At 37.9% G+C, this 22,489-nt stretch overlaps 1 protein-coding gene across 3 annotated transcripts in view; it reads right to left on the bottom strand.

Moving 5' to 3' along the window:
- NEK11 (NIMA related kinase 11) overlaps nucleotides 1-22,489 on the bottom strand; it is a 77,314-nt gene that overhangs the window by 34,449 nt on the left and 20,376 nt on the right. For all 3 annotated transcript variants that reach the window (XM_071560252.1, XM_071560254.1, XM_071560253.1), the window contains exons 4-12: nucleotides 20,342-20,460; nucleotides 15,945-16,009; nucleotides 15,344-15,470; nucleotides 10,027-10,176; nucleotides 9,866-9,944; nucleotides 9,264-9,349; nucleotides 5,543-5,662; nucleotides 3,392-3,485; nucleotides 1,864-1,999 (exon numbers count right to left, since the gene is read on the bottom strand). In XM_071560252.1, the coding sequence (XP_071416353.1) occupies nucleotides 1,864-1,999; nucleotides 3,392-3,485; nucleotides 5,543-5,662; nucleotides 9,264-9,349; nucleotides 9,866-9,944; nucleotides 10,027-10,176; nucleotides 15,344-15,470; nucleotides 15,945-16,009; nucleotides 20,342-20,460 (976 nt within the window). The remainder of the gene's footprint in view (nucleotides 1-1,863; nucleotides 2,000-3,391; nucleotides 3,486-5,542; nucleotides 5,663-9,263; nucleotides 9,350-9,865; nucleotides 9,945-10,026; nucleotides 10,177-15,343; nucleotides 15,471-15,944; nucleotides 16,010-20,341; nucleotides 20,461-22,489) is intronic.

Here is a 22,489-nt window from a genome sequence, read left to right as displayed (position 1 = left end):
GCCAAAGATGGTTTGACCTTTCCTCCATGTCTGTAGGGATTGGGGTACTATCCCTAGTTGTTCCCCACCAGCTTCTCCCATTACTGAAAGGATTTTTTAGGTCTGTCCTGAAATAATTTAAAAGCTCCTCCTGCATTTTCTCCCCTTCCTCAAAAGTTTTTAGTTATTAGTTTAACTAGAGAGCTTGTTAGTCTGGTTTTCATAGTCTAACATCTTCTGCTAACCTAGTATGGGTAAGCAAGGTTTATTAATGTGTAAGACAACTTCCTAAAACCATTTTATATCCTTGTTTCTTGGGGTTTTTTTGTCTTGTTATCATATGGCCATTGATCAAGAACAAATTCTATTGGAAAATCAACAGCTGGAACAGTTGCTACATTTTCAAATACAAAGGTGCAATCAATAACCTCATAATTAGACACGTAGGATTTGCATGGTTGCACTGAAATGTTTAAAGAAAAGAAGAGTATGAATACTGAATAGGCTGAGTAACAACTTTGACATCAGCTTCAGGAATAACAAGGTATTCACAAAGCAAAGGAGATAAACCGTGTAATTTCTCATGCCTATCCATAAATTCTTTCTGTCATGAACCCAGCTCTTCCACGTCACAGACTCTGGCAAAAGCAATCAGACATGCATTCAGCTTTGAACAATGGGCTGACCCAAGTTCTGCATCACAGGTATAAATGCTTCTCATTTCTGTCATTATACCTTAACAGCTAATGACCTCTAAAGGCAGAAACAGCAGCTTCTTTCCTTTCATGCATGTTGTTGTGTTTCTATTTAGGTATCTCTGTATGCTTCTCCCTGTACATCTCCCACCCACTCTCCTGCTCTCCCTCAGTGTTGTATCTACACTTTTCCAGCCTCCCCCAGGGTGGATTTGCAGCAGCTGGGCTCTCTCCCACACAGGTCAGCTCTCCTCATACTGTGAAACAGAAAGCCAACTACACAGACATAAATGAGGCTACACTGACAGAAAAAAGCCATTTGCTATTAAAGAAGTCCAAAACACCTCCACCACAAACTGACTCTGATGCCTTTAATTTAATACCTATACCTTCATGGATGTACGTAACACTAAACGACAGTGCTATTAGAGAAAAGTAGTTTCCATACTTTATAGTAATGCAGACTTGCAAGATTCTAATCCAGTTAAAAATCTTTCACCATAATAGTGCTTACACAATGATTTTTAAATATTTAAGACTAACAGACTACTCCACAACATTGTAGAAACAAAACATATAAGTGTGATCTTGAAAATAATCTCCTCATTAAGCACAACATTTCCACAGTCTTTCCTTTTAGAAAGGCTCACCTATTTTTTTGTCTAGTACAGAAAAACAGATGTTATATAGTACTTCATAGTCTTTAGACAGTAGTTAAATATTTGAGAATATACATAGTTTGTAGAGTTTCCATCTGCTTCTCTCCTTGTTAAAGAAAATGGCATCAAAGTGTATCAAAGGTGCAAACACTCTGAATTCTTGTACTCATTTTTGCAAAGAAAAGATAATTTAGGAAACACTTCTAACACCAATCATTTCATATGTGTAAAGTTTAAGCTATGTCCTTATAATTCAGCATTTCCTTTGGAGGAAGTACATTCATCTCCATGTCTGCTCAGAGGCCACTCCAGCTTTGGGAACACAGAGCTCCTGCCACATAACCTTGCTGCACATCTGCTGTACACACACCCCCTAGATAGTTTTCCTTCTCTCTTTGTCATTTTTTGGATAATTTTCCAAATCTGATCACTTTTTAAGCTGCAGTTTCCCCACCACACATTAACTACAAGGGACAAATGTGATTTCTTGATAGCAATCTTAATTTCAACACCAGAATTTGAATTCTTACCGTGGTCTGTAAGTTCAGACATGCAGAGTTCACTTGTCTCATTTCCACGTGGTTCCTCAGGTCCAAGGGACACACAGCCCCATGTAGTGACTGGCTGAGAACGAAGGAGGTGTTCTGAAGTCTGCTCATCAGATTCCTTAGTCAAATGAAGCAGCAGCACAGAGAAACAGGTGCAGTTAGAGCTTTGAGAGGGATCACAGTACAAGGGTTGCCCTGATCTACACAATTGCTGGGACTTGTACTGGGCAAATACTGAAATAAAATCCTAAAGCTTTCATAAATGATCAGTCGTGACTCAGCCACAGGCAGAGACAGATTTAACTTTTTTTTTTCCTCCACACACAGTGGGAAATAGAAACCAAAGAGAATGTAAAAGAAAAGGTAGAAGACAAAGCACAGAAACCCCTCATTATTTATGTGATGCTTTCACTGACTGTTTCCAAATGGACACTTCTCTCTGCAATAAGATGTGGTATTAGAATTGAACAGGTTCTTCTTTGTAGCAATGCATTCTCAATACATGGCTTGTAGGATGTCATGTCAGAAATGGGCTGATGAAGAAAATATGCCAGCCACTGAGAATGCTTTAACAACTGATGTTTTTAATGTGGTTTAAATGCACTAAATGTAAAAGGTGCATAGTCACTGCTTCTTCTTCCCAGAATACCCTGCTAGGCCAGGGGGCTGGGAGAAGGACAGTGACCTCATATTTCCTGTCACCCCCTCCCATTGAATGTAAATCCCCTTACTCTTACTGGCACAAATCCAGACTTCCCTCTTGTCCCTTATTGGTGAATTTGTATCCCTCCAAAGTCCATATAAACCTGTACCCCTGATTAAACTTGCTCTTTGTTCCTGCCTTCACTGGTGGTCCCTGTGTGTCCTTTCTGGGGGCTTTCAGAGACCACATGGGCGGGGTAAGCAGAGAGCACACACTTCTCCTCGGTTAATGGACTGATAATCCAGGACCAGGAGATTCCATATCGTTGCAGATTCCTTCAGCACACAGCATAACGAGGCTACAAGAAACCAACCCTCATACATCTTCTGCTGCAGATAGGTTAAAAGCAAAGGACAACAACTAGTACTTGGAGTTATTCCAAGGATTTATGCTTACTAAAAGGCCAGTTGAAGTTTTAGTATTCTTAACCAAATGAAAAAAAAATGAACAGCCATGCCAAATTGGAGTGTTAAAAGGATGACAATTCTCAACATCTTGAAAATGAATGTATTTTGAACTCTGATGTCACACAGTCAGTAAGAGCATTTCAGAGAGCAGATTTAGCTTTAAGGGTGACTTAAGAGATTTGTGCAATGAATAGAGAGCTTGTTGAACCATATCTGAACAACTAAAGGCACTTTCCCTCATCACAGACCCACAGGTTCAGCTGAGTAGTCCAGACTACAATGCACTTCCTAATTATTAGTCTCAGAAAGGACTGTGCTAAAGGAAGCATGTGGGAAACAGGAAAGTGTGGTACTCTGAATGCACATAAGTGAGGCCTCCAAAACAACAGCCCATACTTACACGTAGGACACTGACATTCAGCTGCCAAAAATTACGGGACCTGAATTCTTGCATTTTTTTGAAATTTTCTTGATATTTCTCTTCTGCCAGCTGCCTGTAAATACAGAATGCTTGTGCTTAGGATGTGGTACCAGGGAGTGCACACAAGAGCTTCCAAAAGCAGATGTGCAAAAATAGATTCCATATCGAGGTTCCCACGTAGCCAAACACTCACGACATGTACTCAGGATAAGGTTAGTTTTCATGAACTCACAACTTCAAACCTTATTTCCAAACACTACTACATTTTACTTTCACAGTTTGCATGATATAATTAGGAAATAGTAAATTATTAGTCCCAGTCTCTTCTATTTCTTCCAAAGATCTTCAGTCCTTTGGGGTTTATTCCCCATGCAGTGCTGTTGCATTCCACGTGCTTCCAGCTGTAGCCAGGCATGCAACACTTGTGAGCTTTGAACACCTCAACTGCAGCAGTTGGTACAGGGGCCTCCTGTATGGAACTACACCACTTGAGACAGGTGCTATATTAAACAGGTTCTTTTCAGTTTCCATTACTATATTACCTTCCCATCCCTCTCTAGATTTGCACTGCTGAAAGCAGAGCTCCAGTCTGAGAAGGTATCATTTTTGAATCGTTTCAAGTAATTTCAGCCAGAGTCAGCTGACAATAATCGAACTCAATGTAGATCCATTTAAAGATTCATGACAAGAACAGGGTTTGAATATTAATGCTGCCTTTGCACTACAAAACCAATTCATTTAGTTTTGTTGTTGGGAGAAAAAACACCCAATGAAAATCTCAATAGAAAACACCAAAATGCAAGAAAGCAAAGAAAACAAAAAGGAAAACAAAGAAAATGAAAAGCAAACTAGAACTATCCCACAATTAGTATTACTTCCTAATCCCCATTCATTTTTAAAAAGTGAGACAGATTTCCTATTTATAAATTTCACATTAGTAAAAGAATTGGGCTACCATATTTCTGAAAACACCATGCAGAAGATGTGTTAAATTTAATACTTTTTATACAGTGGTTTCAATTCAAGGACTTTTTAATGAGAATAAAATTATGTACCAAATGCAATGTTGTCAGTCAGACACAAATTTTCTTCAGACATATTTTCCAAGAGGACATGAAGGCCTTTTGGGTATGGGTGCCGTGAGTTGGCTCAAGTATTGCTAGGATGCAATTTTGGGGAGCACATTTTCTCAACTGCAATTACTATTATTTGCAGGTATATGTAGCTGCAGAGTTTCTGAGGCCATAAATTCAGACTTCACATCAGCACACAATATTTTTCTGTCCTGGGACACCATTGCCTTACCAAATTGCTAATATGCTTTGGTACAACAGGGTTAAGATGCTGATGCTAATGATAAAAAATACTTATTCCCTCTGTTGCCCACTATAAGTACTGAGTTTAATTTGTTAATTTACACTGCTCTTTGCAAAATGCTTTAGAAGAAACCATTAAAATTAATTAAAAATGAATGTGGTGCTTTTCCAATTTCCATTCACACCAAACAAATCACTGAATACTTTTAACTGGGCAAATATCCAATGTATCATCAAAACGGTGTATTCTGGGTTTTTATAAAAAAGAAAAAAAATGCATAGACACACAGCCTTCCAGCTGTTTCTCATATTGCATCAGAAACAGTACATAATGCCCTTCAAAACCTTTTATTATGTCTCACTCGATAAAACACCAGAAATCATAAAGCCTTTACAGCAAGTTGATTACCCCATCTGACCCTTTGAGAAGACCATCCTCTGAGCTATTAACTTCCATTGGAAAACCTCTGGGGCCAAAACAATTGGCACGAGCTGGATTGTAACTAAATGTCCAACTCCTCAGACAGTGCAATTCTTAAAACAATAAGCCACTAAAAAAAGGCTCCTATTGTAACACATCTGGGAGTCTCTCATACACTTATTTGACCAGAAACACAGTGCTCGAAGTACCAGTTTAGGTTAATGTTCTGACTGTTTTCCTACATAAATAATTACTGTGATTTATTGTCATCCAAAATCCCCATTCACTGTGAGTAGCTGAAGACCTTTTCTATTTTTATTTCTGCCTTGACAATTCTAACTCTCCCATTAGACTGTAGGAGGGGGGAAATTGTGTGGTTAGGGCACAACTTACTGCAACTTCTTTGCCCTCTCATCTGTAGCATTCAACTTCCTCAGCCGCATCCGCTCCCGCGGCGTCATTTTCTGTACCTCAGACAGTTCCTGCAGAGTCTGCAAATGAACTTTCCTCTGCCTGCAATGGAACACAGCAGACATATCTTCATGGAAAATGCAAATAACCAGCATTTTGATTTGATACTGAAACAGTGACATTCCAAATGGAATAATTAGAAAGGCACTGGAGCTGTAACAGACTAAACAGACTTTAGTCTGGAAAGCAAATTCCCCTTTTAAACTGAAATATTTAAACTTGGATTTGTGAAGAACCTGGAGCATTTCAGGTGAGGATGGAAAAAGGTGGACTCATCCATAGAAGAATAACTAGGCATATTGGAAGTACAAAGCCAGTCTTTAAATGAGAGCCACAGGAAAAAGCAATGTTGCTCATTCATTTTACATTGATTGTTACAAGCTGTCTAGGATAAAAGAGAATATTAATGTGACTTTAATGACACATATAATTATCATGTTGTCCTCTTGAATTTCTGGTCCTAATCAATAATAACAATTCACCTGTAAAACGGTCTCAATAGACCATCTCTGAAAGCTGAGCATGAATTATCGACTTGTGTATTTCAGCTGTATTTATCAACAGAGGAGAGCAATATTAGTCCTTTATCAGAAAAAGGATAGTAATCACAGATTTTTATCTTGCATCCTAAAGTAATTACAAAAATTCAGTCATAGTCTGAAATGCCTTGGCATTCATATTTCACCTACACCAACATATATTCTTTATACCATGTATTTATGATACCAAGTATTCAGTTCAAATTATTGCTTTTGCTCTTATGAGATAAATTCACTTCTGATAATCTAAAGCCCAGGTTTGTATCCATACAAATTGTAACACTCCTTCTGGACTATCACTTTGAAATCAGGATTTTAATAAACGAGCAAGAGAGGATTTCATTATGCTTTTCAAATAGTGCAAAGATATGAATATTAGTGTGAAATATGAAAGATTAAGGACAAAGACAAGAAGAGTTCAATTATTCATAAGAATGGAACTAACTCTTCAAGTATGAATAATGTAGACTTATTTCTTGTCCCCTGTAAAAAACTAAGTTAAATTATAAGAATCTCTTGGGGAAAAAAGCAATTTCTCATTCAAGTCAAAACTGAACCTGAACAGCTTTATACTTACTTAAACATTTAAAATTTATGACTTGCATGGCACTGGAATAAAGTAAGTCATCAGAGGCCTTTACTAGAAGGAATTAGACTGAACCATACATGGCAAAAAGAATTCCTGGTGAGAAAAAAGTAATATTTTATTGCTTTTTTATTTTTTATTTTAAATATAAAGTAGCAATGGTTGAGGAGGACACCACTACGAGTAACAGTTTGTACACTATTGGGACCAGATGTGGGGAATGTTCAAATTTTTTCTCCTCCTCTTTTCAACTCTCTACCATTTTTCAGGTATTTTTAGTTTATTTTACCTACCTCTTCAGATCTGGGAATTGCAAAAATCACTCAGCATTTTGCTTACCAGTAGCAATACAGACAGCTAATGTTCTCATAAGTACAATGATAAGATTATGACTTCTTGCATATTCCAAACACTTGGGCAAAAATAATCAGACTGCAGCACATGTGAGGATAATTTATAGCAAAGCTTCTCCTAGAATTTTTTTTCTCAAATTAATGCCATGAATTTTAAAACCTCAAGGTAAATTTCCACACAAACCAAAACAGTTGCCATTCACTGTTCCACACTTTATAGGAGCTCTGGACCTCTGCATGACAGCAGCTGATTTTCTATTTCCTTTTTATAAAAGTGTAAGGACAGGATGTTTGTAGTTAGACCTTGCTCTTCATCTTAGAGATCAGAGATTTGCTTTTGAACAAGTATAGTCAGAGACTCTGGGATGCACATGAATGTCACCCCCCCATATGCTGGCCAGGTCAATAAATGCTGGCAGGTGATGAGACTCTATATATTTAAACTAATGACAGTGGATCAGCAAACAATAGAAAGTGGTTTTGCCAGTCTGTTCTAGAAGCATGGGGCTATTTGAAGGGTGGGTTTATATTCTGCAGGTAAACAACGTGGTTTACTCAGAGCAGCTGCAATCTTTTTGGTGCACCCAGAAAATTTGACATCTTGTGCCCACAAGATAAAGGCACAGATGAAAAATTTCTTGAAGATTCTCATACTCCATGTTTCAGTAAGCACTAAATACCCAATATAATTCAGATGTAGTTGGCACAATATTTGGGAGAGATCTCAGTGCCCCAAAACTATTTGCAGTGTATCTCCAAGGAACATCTCTGGAGTTAACTAAATTTAATTTGAAAAGTCAGGAATCTTTTCAAAGTTAACTGAATCAACTTGAATATATTTAATTATTGCTGGATTTTACATCAGTGCTTGCAACGTTCAACAACCTATTTATACTAAATGTACCTGTTCATACCGAAACTGAGAGCTTTGGTCTCATAAAAGACAGAGACTTCTCTGCCAACAAGAGGCAGCAAGGACAGAGTGACAGGGTGGAAACCCAACCCACAATCTGTAGAGAAAAGAGCCTACAGCTACACTACCGGTAGTTATAATGGGTAAAATGCTACACAGAAGATTCTGCTGTGTTGAATTCAACTGTCTGTACTCTGCTTTCTTCCTACCACTGATAGCAAACAACACTCTCTTAGGAGAAGCTGGAGCTGGTGACCTCTCCTGAAGGGATGATTGCAAGTAGCAGCATTGGCAGCATCTGCAAAGTGACCACAATGCCACGGTGTGGGTCCTGCCCAAGGGCAGAGGGCACAAAAAACCTGTTACTTCAAAGGCACTGCTCATTCTGGATTGGAGCATGGGTTTCTCTATTGCTGTTACCTGATAATTCAAAAGAAATTTCAGAGAGCTGTTGAAGAACTGAAAGTTATTTAGAAGAAACAAGAATATCCATTGCTTCCTCCCAGGATTACAAACTCCTAATTTTGAGCATGGTAGCTCCTAACTGAGCAAAACCTGTACAGGAAACCCAGGGATGGGAAGCAAAAGGGAGGGCCAGCTGCCAATGCCACTGCAGAGCTAATTTACAGAGGCAAAATTAAATTGCCCATGCTGACATTTGCTTTAAACATGGCAGCATTGTAATTTAATGCAGTTAAATAATTTAATATATATTCAGTGCCTAAGAGAGAGATCATGTGCAAAGACACTCCTGATGTAAGAGCCAAGAAACATCACTAGCCTTAATTTCTCACTATAGTTACAAGACAAATATAATAGCTTCTTATGAACATATTAGGTGAATATTAGTTTAAGTTTATATGCCTTTTAGTTTGATGTCATTTAGGAAACAGCTTTCACATGCAATTTTTAGTAGGTACAGAAACAGCAACACTTCAAACCATGAGGACATAACTAAAATGATGACTTAAGCCTTCAAAATTTTAAGACAAAGGTCACAATTTGCATACCAATTGGTCCTAAATTAACATAAGCATATACTACACATGCACACACAATTCAGACAGTCATACAATAAAAATATTTGATCTGTAAATTACACAACTCACTAATGTGATTTCTCATCTGTATTTCTGGGGAATGGGTCCCTCTGATTATAAAGCACTATGAGATTAACACAAGTGTGAATGATGCTATTTGGCAACAGTGTAATTTCATATATGCTGCCCATAAAACTGGTAAAAATACTTACACAGCACCAAAAATGGGAGTAGTTTCTTTCTGCCACTTAAGTAACTTGTCTCTCACAGTCATGTTTGTGCACTTGTACTGTAATTTCTGAAAGGAAATAAAATAGAAGGGGTATCAGCATTTGATGCTAAAGTTATCTTGACTCTTCAGCTATTCCCCAACACAGTCCCACTGTAAAATCTGACTGGGCAGTTTCCTTCCCCACCTTCTGAGAAATCTGAATAATACATACAGTGAAGCAGGGGCCAGAAGTGCAAGATGCATTGGTTTTCATTGAAATTATGGCTAAGCAGAACAGTTCACAGATAGATGTACCCAGGCCCAAATGATCTGCTCTTGTTACACATAAATGTCTGTTTTCCTTATTGCTCATAACATTTAAGAGGAGATACATCCAGCACATCAAGTGACAAGGGTTTCATTTCTCACTGCCTCATACCCTCAGTCATGTTTGCACTACAGCTCGGAAAGTTCCCTGGATTAATGCTCCATGAACTGCTATCTAAATAATTTTTTCTCTGCATGTTTTCTGTGTCTCCATTCTGTTTTTGCAAACCACGTACTCAAATGGTAAGTGTGCAGCTATAAATTTGCCTTGCATACCTTTAGCTGTTCATCAATATAAGGTGTTTTTAGGATCTCGGCCGCTGCTGGTCTCAATGAAGGATTCTTATTTAACATGCTGGAACATTAAAAACCAAAATTACTAATGAAGCAGTTTTCCAAACTAACTGAAAATCCTGCTGCTAAACAAAATAACATACCTGCCTAGCACAGCATTCAGTTTGCTTGGATACCTATCAGGAAGAGAAGGTGTTTCACCTTCCACAATTTTTAACACAACTGACAAAAAATTCTGCCCAGTAAATGCGTGGTTCATACAGCACATCTCATACAAAATGCATCCCAGAGACCTGGAAGAATAAAGAAATGTGAATGGTATAAGCAATATTTTTGATAGTAGCACGCACAGTGACATTACAGTAAGCAAAATCACAATCGTATGACCTTTTCTTCAGGGAAGGGTATTTCATTATCAGGGTATCCTTTTAATTTAAAATATTTTTATTCAGGTAACAAATTGATAACTTTATAAACAGGATAAGTCATCATTCTATTTCCATAAATGCAGGCACAAACTTGGATTCTTCATATAAATACACACATTCATATATATATATATATATATATATATGCAAAAATACAGAAAAACCCCATTACATGAACTACCTTAAGCAACTGCTTATTAAATGATGAACTAAAATTTTTAATTAGTGACTCACTGAGAAAACAGTTTGGTAGGGTTAGGACATAGGTTTGATTAAATTAGTTTTGCAAATTAATTTCTGACAACAAACTGAGACTAAAATGCAACTTCAAATCAAACAATGCCAGTTTCAAATAACAGAGATGTCTTCTGGTGTGATTTCACTCATTTTGCCACATACTCAGAATAAATTACACAATCAGTTGATACTCAATGTAAGAAATTTTAGGTAAGATTATCATATTGTGACACCTAAAATTAATTTCCTCAAGATTTTATTTGCAGAAGAAAAGAAATCTGAACATGTAGGTCTGGAGATCTAGCTGAGAACTAGTGTCAGTTTTAAATTGTTAGAAACCAGGAGGAATGATTGCAAACAATTTTACAAGGCCCTTTGTTTTACCATCACCCTCTCCAGCAGCCCTAATGGCAATCATAAAAGATCACTCAGTCGAACATTTTAAAATAAACATTCTCATAATAATTTATATAATCACTATTATATAAATAATAGTTTGCACTTCAACTGGGTTCTGTCTGACAATTGTTTTTTTAAAAATCGAGGAGTTGAGCTTTCCAGGCTTTGAAAGATGTTCAGTGTTACCTCCAGTTTGCACTCCAGAGAGCTGAGACACTGATTATTGCCTTGATCAAGGTCCTAGAAAATGCTGGTGAGAGGCCAGATACAGGTTGAGACCAACTTAAATATCTTAATGTAGTGTTTGACAGTGGTATTTCTACTTCACAGCAGTAGTAAGAAAATAAAGCATAGTGATAGTAATTAGAAGTATGTGTGGGTGAGTGGCTTTCAGGAAAAGGGTATAAACATTATCTTTGAAGGCAAACAATGAATAAAGTTTCAATTATTCATTTTGGTTAAAGGAAGAATTGTCTTGGTCCATTAAGCAATAAAAGAACAAGAGCAAATAATTGCAAAGCTGAAACACAGGCTCTACACACAGTGCCAATGAGAAAGGAGAGAATGGGGGGGGCTCCACTCACTGGTACTTTTCCAGTATGTGATAACAATGAGCAGAGAATGTTTGCTAAGAATCATAGAATGAACTGGGTTGGAAGAGACCTCCGAGATCACCAAGTCCAACCCTTGGTTCAACCCCACTGTGATTACCAGATCATGGCACTCAGTGCCACATTCAGTTTCATCTTAAAAACCTCCAGGGACAGAGAATTCACCACCTCCCTTGGCAGCCCATTCCAATGCCTGACCACTCTCTCTGTAAAGAACTTCTTTCTGATGTCCAACCTCAGCCTCCCCTGAAGGACTGCCTAAAGACAAGCTACTGAGGTACATTAATACTTGCCTAGTTTTGTAAAGATTTAACTGTCAAATAGCTTTCAAACTTCCAAAATGAGTAAACAGTAACACAGAGATGATGATCTATAATATATATTCAAATTCTGAAACAAGATAATTACTACATGAGAAAATACTTAAAAGAAACAACAAAACAAACCCTACACACACAGCACCTGAAAGCACTAAATAAATATGGAAACCAGCCAGAGAGAAGAAAAAAAAAAAAGAAGGAAAATCCCAACCTGACAGACTGTACTATAACTTCCTTTTGCAGAATCAATCTGCTTTGGAGGCTGCTTGATTCTGGCAGCCAGAAATTGCTTAATGAGCCATTAGGAACACAGGATTTGCCACATCAGGGAAGCTGATTTATTCATCTAGTTTAGTGCTCTGACTACACCTGAGGCTTTGGAGAAAGATGAAAAGAATGCCCAGGGCATTCTCCTGCAGCCAGGGCTGTGAACAGGCTACCCAGGGAAAACCCCATCTGTCCCATGAAACAAAAATAAGGGAGAAAAGAAAAATTAGGGAAAAACAAAAAAGTTTTTAGTGCGGGATACAAACCTTGAAATTAGATTAGTAAAGTAGTATCTCCTAAGGTGAGAAATGCTGCCCTGGGTCCCAGAGCAAGGTTATTTCTCCTCAGGACAGCTGCTGAGCTGCAATTGCTCTAGGGAGTAACCACCCTGCATTTCTCAGCTGTGTTTCTACATTTCTGGCCAAAGCACCTTGTAAGGAGCAAGAGAAAATTGCTTCCCTATTCCCATAAGCAATCTGCACATGATCCAAACATATAATTGAATTACTTTTATAATCTTAGCCTGCAGAACTACAAATGTTATAAAATTCTAAAATGGTCATTAAACTATTCAGCCAACACATTTGGTTTGACAACTCCCTATAATCATGAACAGGTTTGACAGAGTTCCTAAACAGCACGTAACTGGCAGAATTGTTGTATGAGCAGTCCACATTGATGCTCAATTACATCATAAAATGGATCATTTGGACAGGCTTCAGTGTGTTCTCTACAAGCTCAGCTGACAGACCTCTACCTTCTCCTTCTCAGGAGAAACCACCCTGAGGTTTTTGGTGCTGTCATCAATTTAACATATTCTGACGTTTTGTAAAAGATCTTATAGTTGTTCCAAGGCTGTAAGACCCAAGTTAGCTTTTAAATTCAGCCCCAAAAGCCAGATAATGTAAATGCATATACCTCTGTGGCTTATATCTCTCAGACTGATCACAGCAGAAGGTCTTAAGAATTTTTTGGCTTCAGCAGAGTATGAGGAATATGTTTCTGAATTTAATTTCCTCATATTCACTCATCAGCCCTTAAATGAGGACCCCATTCTGCTGTCTCCCCCAGTCCCATCACCTCAGCCTCAGCACTGCTCCCGCCTGAACAGTGTCAGCAGAGTGGCTGGAAAATAGAGAGTGGACACAAATTCTCCACATACAGATCAAAGCTGCCATGAAGCATGATGAACACGGTGCTCTTAGTCCTGTGAGTTAGGTTTTGGTAGTCCTGTGGGGAACAGGGAATTGGACTCCATGATCCTAATGGGTTCTGTCCAGCCTGAGATAGTGCATGATTCCATGCACTCACACACCACCCCAACTCTCTCAGCCACCACTTTCCAGGTCTTTGTGGTTTACTGCTGGTTTTTGTAAGTAATCCACATAAAATTTGGCAGTAAAAGAAAAAAAATAAAAGAAAATCAATATTTTGATTGTTAATATTAAAGAAAAAGACAAAAAGAAGGGGGTTTTAGGCTGGGGAACTACTGAGTTGGGGCATGCTTCCTTCTTAGTGCCCCTACAGTGAGGGCCAAGAATCTCCTAGTGAAGGCAGTTCCACCCTCAGGTGAGTGCTCCTGGTAATGCTTGGAAAGATAACAAAATGCATAGAGTATGTATAGCAGAAAGGTAGTAGCTACTGAGTTTGGGGTGGGGGACCTTTTTCTATGTTTTTTGTAAATTTTGAAATCATTTATAAAAATATTGGACCAAACTCTGCTTGCATTTCCTCTGTACAGCTTCAATGACTTCCACGGATTGACACTGGCAACCACAAGCAGAACTTACACATGTATTTTACATTCCATTTCAACTGCAATAACAGAAATTATTCCTTACAGGAAAAGAGAGCAAAAGGCAGGCTCCCTGTCTATTTTTTGACACTTCTGAAGTCTTCTCTCAGTACATTTTTATTGGCAACATGTATTAACTGATAGTATTTTGACAGAGATGAGCTGGAGAGAATGTGACACCCAGTCCATAGCAGTTGGCTACACAGACCGTGGGATGAGATTCCTGACATTTCCATTGACTGCATTGAACTTGCTCACTGTGAAAAATGGTTGCTGCCAGTTGAAAGTACAGATGACTGCTCTCCACTTCTAGAATTATATCCTGCAGTCACAAGTGTATTTTGAAGAGGCAGAAGTGAGCTGAAACTACAGTAAATTATCAAGTAAAGGAGTTACATTCCAGGGGCCAAATGTTTTACGAAGGAATTTTCCTGATTTGAAATATTTATAAAAAATGAACCTTCTGATATGCATATCTACAGAAAAAACAACAACCAAAACACCTCATAAAAGAAACAAAACCTGTTATATATAAAAATCTTACAACAGAATAAAAAACTCCAATAGTTTTAACAACAATCCTAAAACATGAGATGTTTTAGGACTCCCATATAAACAAACCAGATATTTTCCCTGCTATATAAAAAGATATTTTTCATCTTGGCTTGCAGGAGGCCCTGCACACCTAAAAGTTTCCTAAAGTCTTTCAATAGGTCTCAGCTCCTCAACTTGATTCTTTAATCATCACTCAGAAGTCCTAATCTCAAGAATCTGTGCCATCTAAGTGCAGAACTGACACTTCTCTTTCACTTTTGATCCTGTTCAAAAACAGAGTGCCTTTTAGCTTCTGTTCTAACACTACAGTTATTCTCATTTTCAACTCCACTTCTAAGTACTTTCTTCCTTTCAACATTTGCCAATGTTTTTCAGTTCAGTTCCTACGAAGGTCCTTCTGCTATCCTCTCAGCCAGGAGTCACTCTTGGCTCATCCACTTAGAAGTCTCACAGAAAGTTGCTTCTTTCAATTCATCTATCTTAATATGAGAAAAAAAAATATTTTCCCCTTCCTAGCAAAACCTGCACTTGGTCTACAGTCATCCTTATCATGTCAGAGACTGGCTCAGGACCTCAAATTTATTCTTCTTTAAATTCCCAGATGACCCAGACTAAGAGCAAACTGTGCTTCTTAACACAAAGGGCAAAGCTTCAGATTGGCAACATATGATTCAAATGTCCAAAACAGTTTTAGTGGAGTAGTGTGAGCACTCTGTTGAGAAAGACCCTACTGAGAAAGACTTTAAACAAACAAACAAACAAATGAATGAATAATTCCTAGATAACATCAAATGCTGACCTAGAAAACAAATGCCTAGTCAAACTATAATAGCATTCTGACTACTCACCAAATATCAGATTTGGTGTTATATCCCTGGTGCTTCAGCACTTCTGGACTCATGTAGTATGGAGTCCCAGTAAATGTAGTCGCCAGATCACATGAACCCATCAGAAGACAAGAAACTCCAAAGTCTCCTAAAATATCAGCAGAAACAATAATCTATTAATATAAATCTATATCTATTCATAGAAACTTTTTTGTTTATTGTCAGACATGGTAAAATGACTGTACATCAAAAAAACCCTGACAGTATTCTAAAAATGGGAAAAACAATTTTCTGTAATTCTTCAAAATAAAACCACACCACAAAAGCATAACATCACAGAACAGTGTGGGTTTCAAGAGGCCTCCAAAGGTCAGCTGATCCAAACCCCTGGCTCAAAGCAAGTTACATGAGGCTGCTCAGGTCCATGTCCAGCCAAGCTTGAAGCATCCTCAAGGCTACGGAATTCACTGCCTCTCCTGTGTCTGACTGTCAAATAACTGTTTGACCACAAATCAAAATGCTGTTACAGACACGATTTTCTTTAAATCTCCTTATTGACAAAACGTCTGCTGGACTGTTCTATCATACCAAAATACATCTTTTAAAAGGATGGAAATCTCACCAATTTTAAGAAGATTATCTTTCAAAAATATATTCTTGGCTTTCAAATCTCTGTGAAGTATCCGTCTGGAATACAAAAGGAAATTCAACCTCAGCCAACTGAAAGCATTCACAGTCACTTATTAAGTATCCCTAGTATTTAACTTCAGTCTTTCTTAGAAAGGCCAGCCCACCAGCGCTACAGACTAACTCTGCATGTGACAATGCACAGACTGTGACACTCAGGAGCTTCACACACCCCCAGAGGTGCATTCACAGGCACCCACACGGGAGGAGCAGCCCTGGGGGATACCGGTGCACCTGGGGATCCCAGCTTAGGAGTGCAGACACAGACTGAGCATGAGCTGCAGGGGAAGGGGCAAAGGCAAACTTTCCTATCTGACTCGCCTTTAAAGCATTACATCTCATTTTCTGCCAGAAGAAGGAGATGTCTCACAGGAGAGTAAGCAATGAGAAAAACAGCAGTATGAGATTCTCAAAGCTCAGGGAATGATCCTTCAGAGAAAAAGCACCACAAATGTGCATATAGACTAGGCTAGTAGTTCAATTTTTACAGTAATGGTGTGGAAGATGAAAGATCTTTAAGAAGACAGAGATGAAAAGAGAAAGCAAATTAGCTTTTACAGATTTATTTTTCCATCAAAGTGTAAAACACAAGCTACACACCATGTGAGGATATGCAGCATCTTCTCAGTTTCAAGAAATCTTACATGTGGGACTGTAATCCTGCAGCCCCTCAGGAAAACAGAGTATCTCTACAGTATACAAAACATGTTGTCAATTAGCCCTTGTTCAAAATGCTTCCAAAAGCATTGTTCCCTTTAACCTCAACTAAACTAGACCTCATCCACTTCTAAAATGATTGCTGACACACCAGATTAATTATCAGACCTGCTCAGGAGGTGGATAGAATAGCATTTGGTACATACTGGCGACAGGAACTGCATTTGCTTACAAATACAGTAGTCATTCAGACATTTAGATCATGTAAAGGAAGCAACTGACGTCTAAGACACTTGAGATGAGGGCAGGAGAAACAAATATGGTAATAGATTTTAATTTTTCTCAAGAAATCCTCAAGTATTATCTCAAATTTGACTCAATTATCAGTCTTATGCATTGGCATAATGAAATTATTTCCAGAAGCTTCTATATTAAGACTAGAAAATATGCATTCTATAGCACAATTTAAATACACAATTTAGTCCACAACTTGTTTGAAAATAAGTTTTTCAAGTAGAGAAAAAAATATTAAATTCAATCTACCCAGTTCACAAATGGGAAAAAACCATGAAAAATAACACTAGAAGACACTGCAGTATGTACATAGACTGGGCATGAAAAAGAACATTTCTATTTTTATGGGTCAAAGAAAAGAGTTCTTCATGCTCCTTATAGCAACTGTTTTTCAATTTTTTTCTTTCAATTTTTTGTTCTGAAAGTAATGCCTGTGGAGAAAGGTTTGCACATAGGGAAAAATTAAAGTTTTATTCAGTGTGACTCCACTGATTTTTATAAACTATAACAACTTTCTTGAGCAATACACATACACTCATATATTACATCAGTAAGGAAATTAAACTAAGGTGATATTTATTACTCTTTCATAAGTACATATGTATATGCATATAAATACATACATACAGTCTAGAGAAATCTTGCTGTGTTAATTTAGATTTGTAAAGTCTTTCCTTACAATTTATCACACAGAGCCTTTGAAAGAACTTGTCTTTATTGGCTAAAATTTTCTTTCATGCTGTTGTTGAGCATTGGTGGGTTTTAACCTTTTTTTATTATTACTACTTTGTAGAAATATAACCAGAGAATTTTTGAACCTAAAAGTTTCCTGAATATCTGTTATTTTAATAAAATGTGTATTTAAATATAAAAAACTTTCCAGAAAGCTTCTATTAGCATATTATTTGAAAAAGAGATGCAAATAAGATGTTTGGGCCACATTAGCTTGAGTTAAAATGTAATGCTAATATAATCTTGCAATGTACTGATGGAAATGTTATGAACATTACTTGAATTACCAATAATTATAAGATGCTTTCATATATTAATATGACAGAGAAATACTTGGGGTGATTCTTCAAAGCAAAATAGCCAGTAGATAGCACAATGTCCACAAGATATTCATGTCCTTTTGGGGATTCCTGAAGTGTAAGGAAAAGACAGGAATGTCTAACCTGTATAATCTTTATTATCACAGGAAAGAAAAAATCCCTGAGGTGGTAAAAAAGACCTGTTTTAAAGTAAGTTTCCAACACAACAGTTTTCAAAAAGTGTGGAAGTTCAGCTAAAGCTGCACAAGAAGGACAACCAAGTGAACAGTCTATGTTTAAAACCAGAAAAAACAATTTTTGCTGCTCTGAAATAAAAACACCCATCCACAGCAGCTGGGGTTTCTAAGGAATGGCATGAGGAAGTCCCAACCCACAGGTTACAAACCCTTCAAGCTTCTAATTCTAGGGAGAGGCTTTCTTTGCATTAGAACATAATTCAAACATATGTTACAGCTCTTTTCCATATCAGTATAGAATAAATCATGTATGACTTTTCTATACAGAGAGTGCTGTGATTATATTTTAGTATTTCAAATTAATTTCTGTAAGTAGTTCTAAATTCTTTTAAGCCTAACCTTTCCCATTTAAGCTACTGTTGGCTCTAAACTAATAAGAAAAAGACTAAATTTTTAATGTGCATATTCAAATAACACATAATACAAAGAAATATACATAAATAAAACTGTCAAGTCATCTGTAAGTATCTGGAGAGGTACCATTAAATAATGGTAATTCAAAAGGAGAAAATTAAATGCTGTTCAGAAAATCAAATTTCTGCTTCCACTGGAGAATTAACCCACATTTCAGGAAACCAAATAATTTATACATATTTACCAGAGAAAGCATATTTTTAAGATCTTATTTGGTTTTAAAGATTTTTTGAGAACAAGTAGAAGATGAGTGAAATAAAGAGAAGAGCAGACAAAAGGAACATATGTGAAAACAAGAGATAAAAGAGGCATGAAGAAACATAGAAAATGAAAGACAAAAAGAATAACTCATACAGTAGAACAGTTCATTTGGAAAGGACCTACAAAGATCACCTAGTCCAAATGCACTGTTATTATTATTCTGCATTAGTCTGCACAATGCATCCTTTAAACACAAATATTAAGAAAAGGATTTCATCAAAACTGGGCTTTGCAAAGCTTTTAATGATAAGTTGTTACATTGGAGTTCAAGAGAGAAAAGAAAACCCCCACACTGATAGTTCAGTTAAATGTCAGGGTTTTTATTTCCATTTCCCTCTGTGCTTCCAGCCTGAGGATAATGCTGGAGAGCAGAGCAAGCCAAGGGAGCTCCCTTTACTGTGCTCCCCACGCTGCAGTCTGGGGGGCAGTACTTCATGTACCAGCCCCAGGTAAACTGGCTTTTAGGAACACAAATGCTCTTATATCCCAGGCAGCAATTCTCTCTGCCCTTTTCCCTCTACAGTCTGACACTGTAGGTGCAAAAACTCTTTGGGTATCCATCAGTTTAGGTCAAACATATCCCACACACTCAACTTCAGTTCAACTCAGAAATGGTTGGTCTCGATGACAGGTGACCTCTCCCCACCTACTGCTCTGCTGCAGCTCAAGTCCAGGCAAGCTTTTTTGCCCAAGTCCTGCACAGGTGGCATCCCTGGATGATACAGGAAGGGCCCAGACAGGGCTCACACACATGTCCAGTACACTGGCAATAGGGGAACTGTTAAATTGCCCAAACCAAATTGCAGGCAAGAACTGCACTAATGTTGATGATCAGGCAGGTATTCACCAGTATACACTAGTCCTGCTCAAACCAGGTGTGATCTCCACATATCACTATCTGGATGACCTGCAGTATTTTTTTAAGTCAGTCTTTGATGTGCTGTTAAATGTGATGTTTGTTTTCAAAGAAGATATGTATGTAAACTTCACTGATTTTAGTGGGAATCCATCAAGCACATATATTGGATTCTTCACATTAAATATCTGCAAGACACCCTTGTTGATTCCCCTTTTAAAAACTGACTTTGTTTTAACCTTCTAATCCATTTTCTTCTAACAATATTGAACTCCTTCTATGTGGTACATTTTTCATTTGGCTCTTAGAAAAGTTGTGTCTAATGCTGTAAGAACCTACCACTGTGCTGCTAAAAGATACAATACACAATGTCCTTGCAGGATAGATAATTAATTACACCTGAGGTTTATGACATATACTAACTACAACGGTTTGGTGAACAGATCTTTATACCAACACAAGACAATCCACATGGTTTCATTTCTGTTTGAGTATCTGCAACCATTCAGTAAGTTACTTGTTCCCATCCCAAGCTAAATGCTCTCACATTAAATGACTGTACCTTTCATGCATGTAGTTGACTCCAAGTAACAACTGTATAAACCAGTCTATTACTTGACTTTGAGTGAACATCTTCCCAGAATCTTTGTACTCTTGAATTTTAAAGTCTAGGTCTCCACCCTGAAAAATATCACAACAAATTTGTATATTTAAAGCAAGTTTTTAAAATGCCATCTCCTTCATCATCCACTTGCTTAGCCCTTCAGGCTCCCTGCCACACAGTCTGTAAAATCAATGCATGCAAGTGAGCTCTGAACTCTCTCAGCACCAAAAGCACACACAACTGAGGAACAAATTCAGATCAAGAACTCTGGCTGCATAGGAAAAGTAAGTCCATTTTCTCTTAGTGTTACATGGTATCATCAAAGTTTTCAGCTGTTTTTACTTCATGTCATCCAACTTCAGAAGTGTGCATCTGAGCTGGTCACCCAAACCCTCTTTATAGCAAACACAAAGGAACCTGAACCTGTATAGTGCAACTATCTCAGCCATCTGGGTATCTATGTTAGGGAGGGATGGATCATGTTGTAGAAATGCTGTTTCTCTGCAAAGATTTATGATGAGGGCCTACATTGACTGGCTAATACACAGACACTTAAATAAGTAAAATCTCTCTGTCCCAATCAGACTAAATAAGTTTATAAATTTGATAAAAGCATTTCCACTCCAGTCAGACATTGCACAATCAAGAGAAACTCTCATTTAATCTGTTAAAATAACCATGTCAGCATCAAAGAAACCATGTTGCTCTTTTAAGAATTAAAATACAGTCTTTAATTATGATGCTTTGCCCCCCATTCAAACTCATTTTTTTCCAGAAACAAAGCAGATTTAAAGTTTCAAGAATATGTAGCACATACATAGAGTATGCACATACTTCATTAAAACTACAACTGATCTTGAACTAACTGGAAATAGAGCAATATGGCACACAGTAGGGAGTCACAATAAACCAGAAAATACATCCAGAAAAAGACTACTAGAAAACTAAGGGGTTTTTGGAAAAACTGAGTTGTACAACAACATGATGAGAGAGGATTTTGAGAAGACTTACAGGAAAAGTGTTCTTTTTGCTAAAAAATAGACAGATGGTTGTCAGCTGATTGTTTATCTAGTTTATGAAATGAATGGATTTTGTCTACAAGAATGCACGCACATTAGTGGTAAGCAATGTGTTGAGGTAACAAACCTCAGAGCAAAGGGACTGTGAGCCTCATTATATTCTGGTGACTAATTACCTTACATCAAGACAGCCTATTCACCATCAATCATTACTTTTACATTATACATTCTGCATAAAATCAGAAGTTTTGTGCGCCATGTACAAGAAAATGGTCAGCCTGTACAACTGCACCAGTACTGCCATTTCCCACCCTTTGATCCATCATGTTGCTGACTCTCAGCATTTAATTATCTCCTCAGCACTTGTTTTTCTGCTCCCAACACCACAGTGCTCCATTCTGCTGCTACAGAATAAGCAGGTTCTGTCCTTCCAGACACATGCACTTATGTCCTGTGCCTTTGACAGGAATTTACAGTAATTTCTGTGGCCCTTAAGGTTCTAAGTTACAACCTTTGAGAGTGTGTTAAGAGAAAGCAAATCTATTCTGTCATATATCAAAATGTGTTCTTTGACAACATTCTGCAATTTTTTAATTGAAGTGTCTGACTAATCTTATTCACTAGGGAAGGGAATATGGCTTCAGCTCTCCATCTGCCTCTCTGCTGCATCCCAGAGATAAGCTCTTCTGGGAACCTGGAACTCCCAGCAGCTGCTTCCCCTCTGCAACTCCAAATGTTCCTTAGCTTCCCCTGTGGTTGCTCACAACAAAGCAGAGAGAAGAAAGAAAAGTGCTGGGAACTCCACCGCATGGCAACCAGATGGGCTGTGTCTGAGCCTACTCACACACCTCGAAAATAATGACTCACCTATTCCAGAGAGATGCCCCAGACCACCCACACCCAACTGTAGCAACAGCGCAGGACTGGGGGATGCTCCAACACGTGTCAGCTGGCTCCTGGCCACAGGGGACCGTGTACTGCCCAGGGGAGGGTACATGAATGGCTCCAACCACCATCTCTCCCTGTCTCAGTGTCCCCTCTCCCCATAACACACCACAATAAAAATGCAAAGAAAACAAGTGCGGGA

Source organism: Pithys albifrons, chromosome 7, assembly GCF_047495875.1.
Source record: "Pithys albifrons albifrons isolate INPA30051 chromosome 7, PitAlb_v1, whole genome shotgun sequence".
In the NCBI taxonomy this organism is placed as follows: Eukaryota; Metazoa; Chordata; class Aves; order Passeriformes; family Thamnophilidae; genus Pithys; species Pithys albifrons.
Note: the sequence above shows the minus strand (reverse complement) of the source record. Positions and strands in the feature narration are given on the sequence as shown.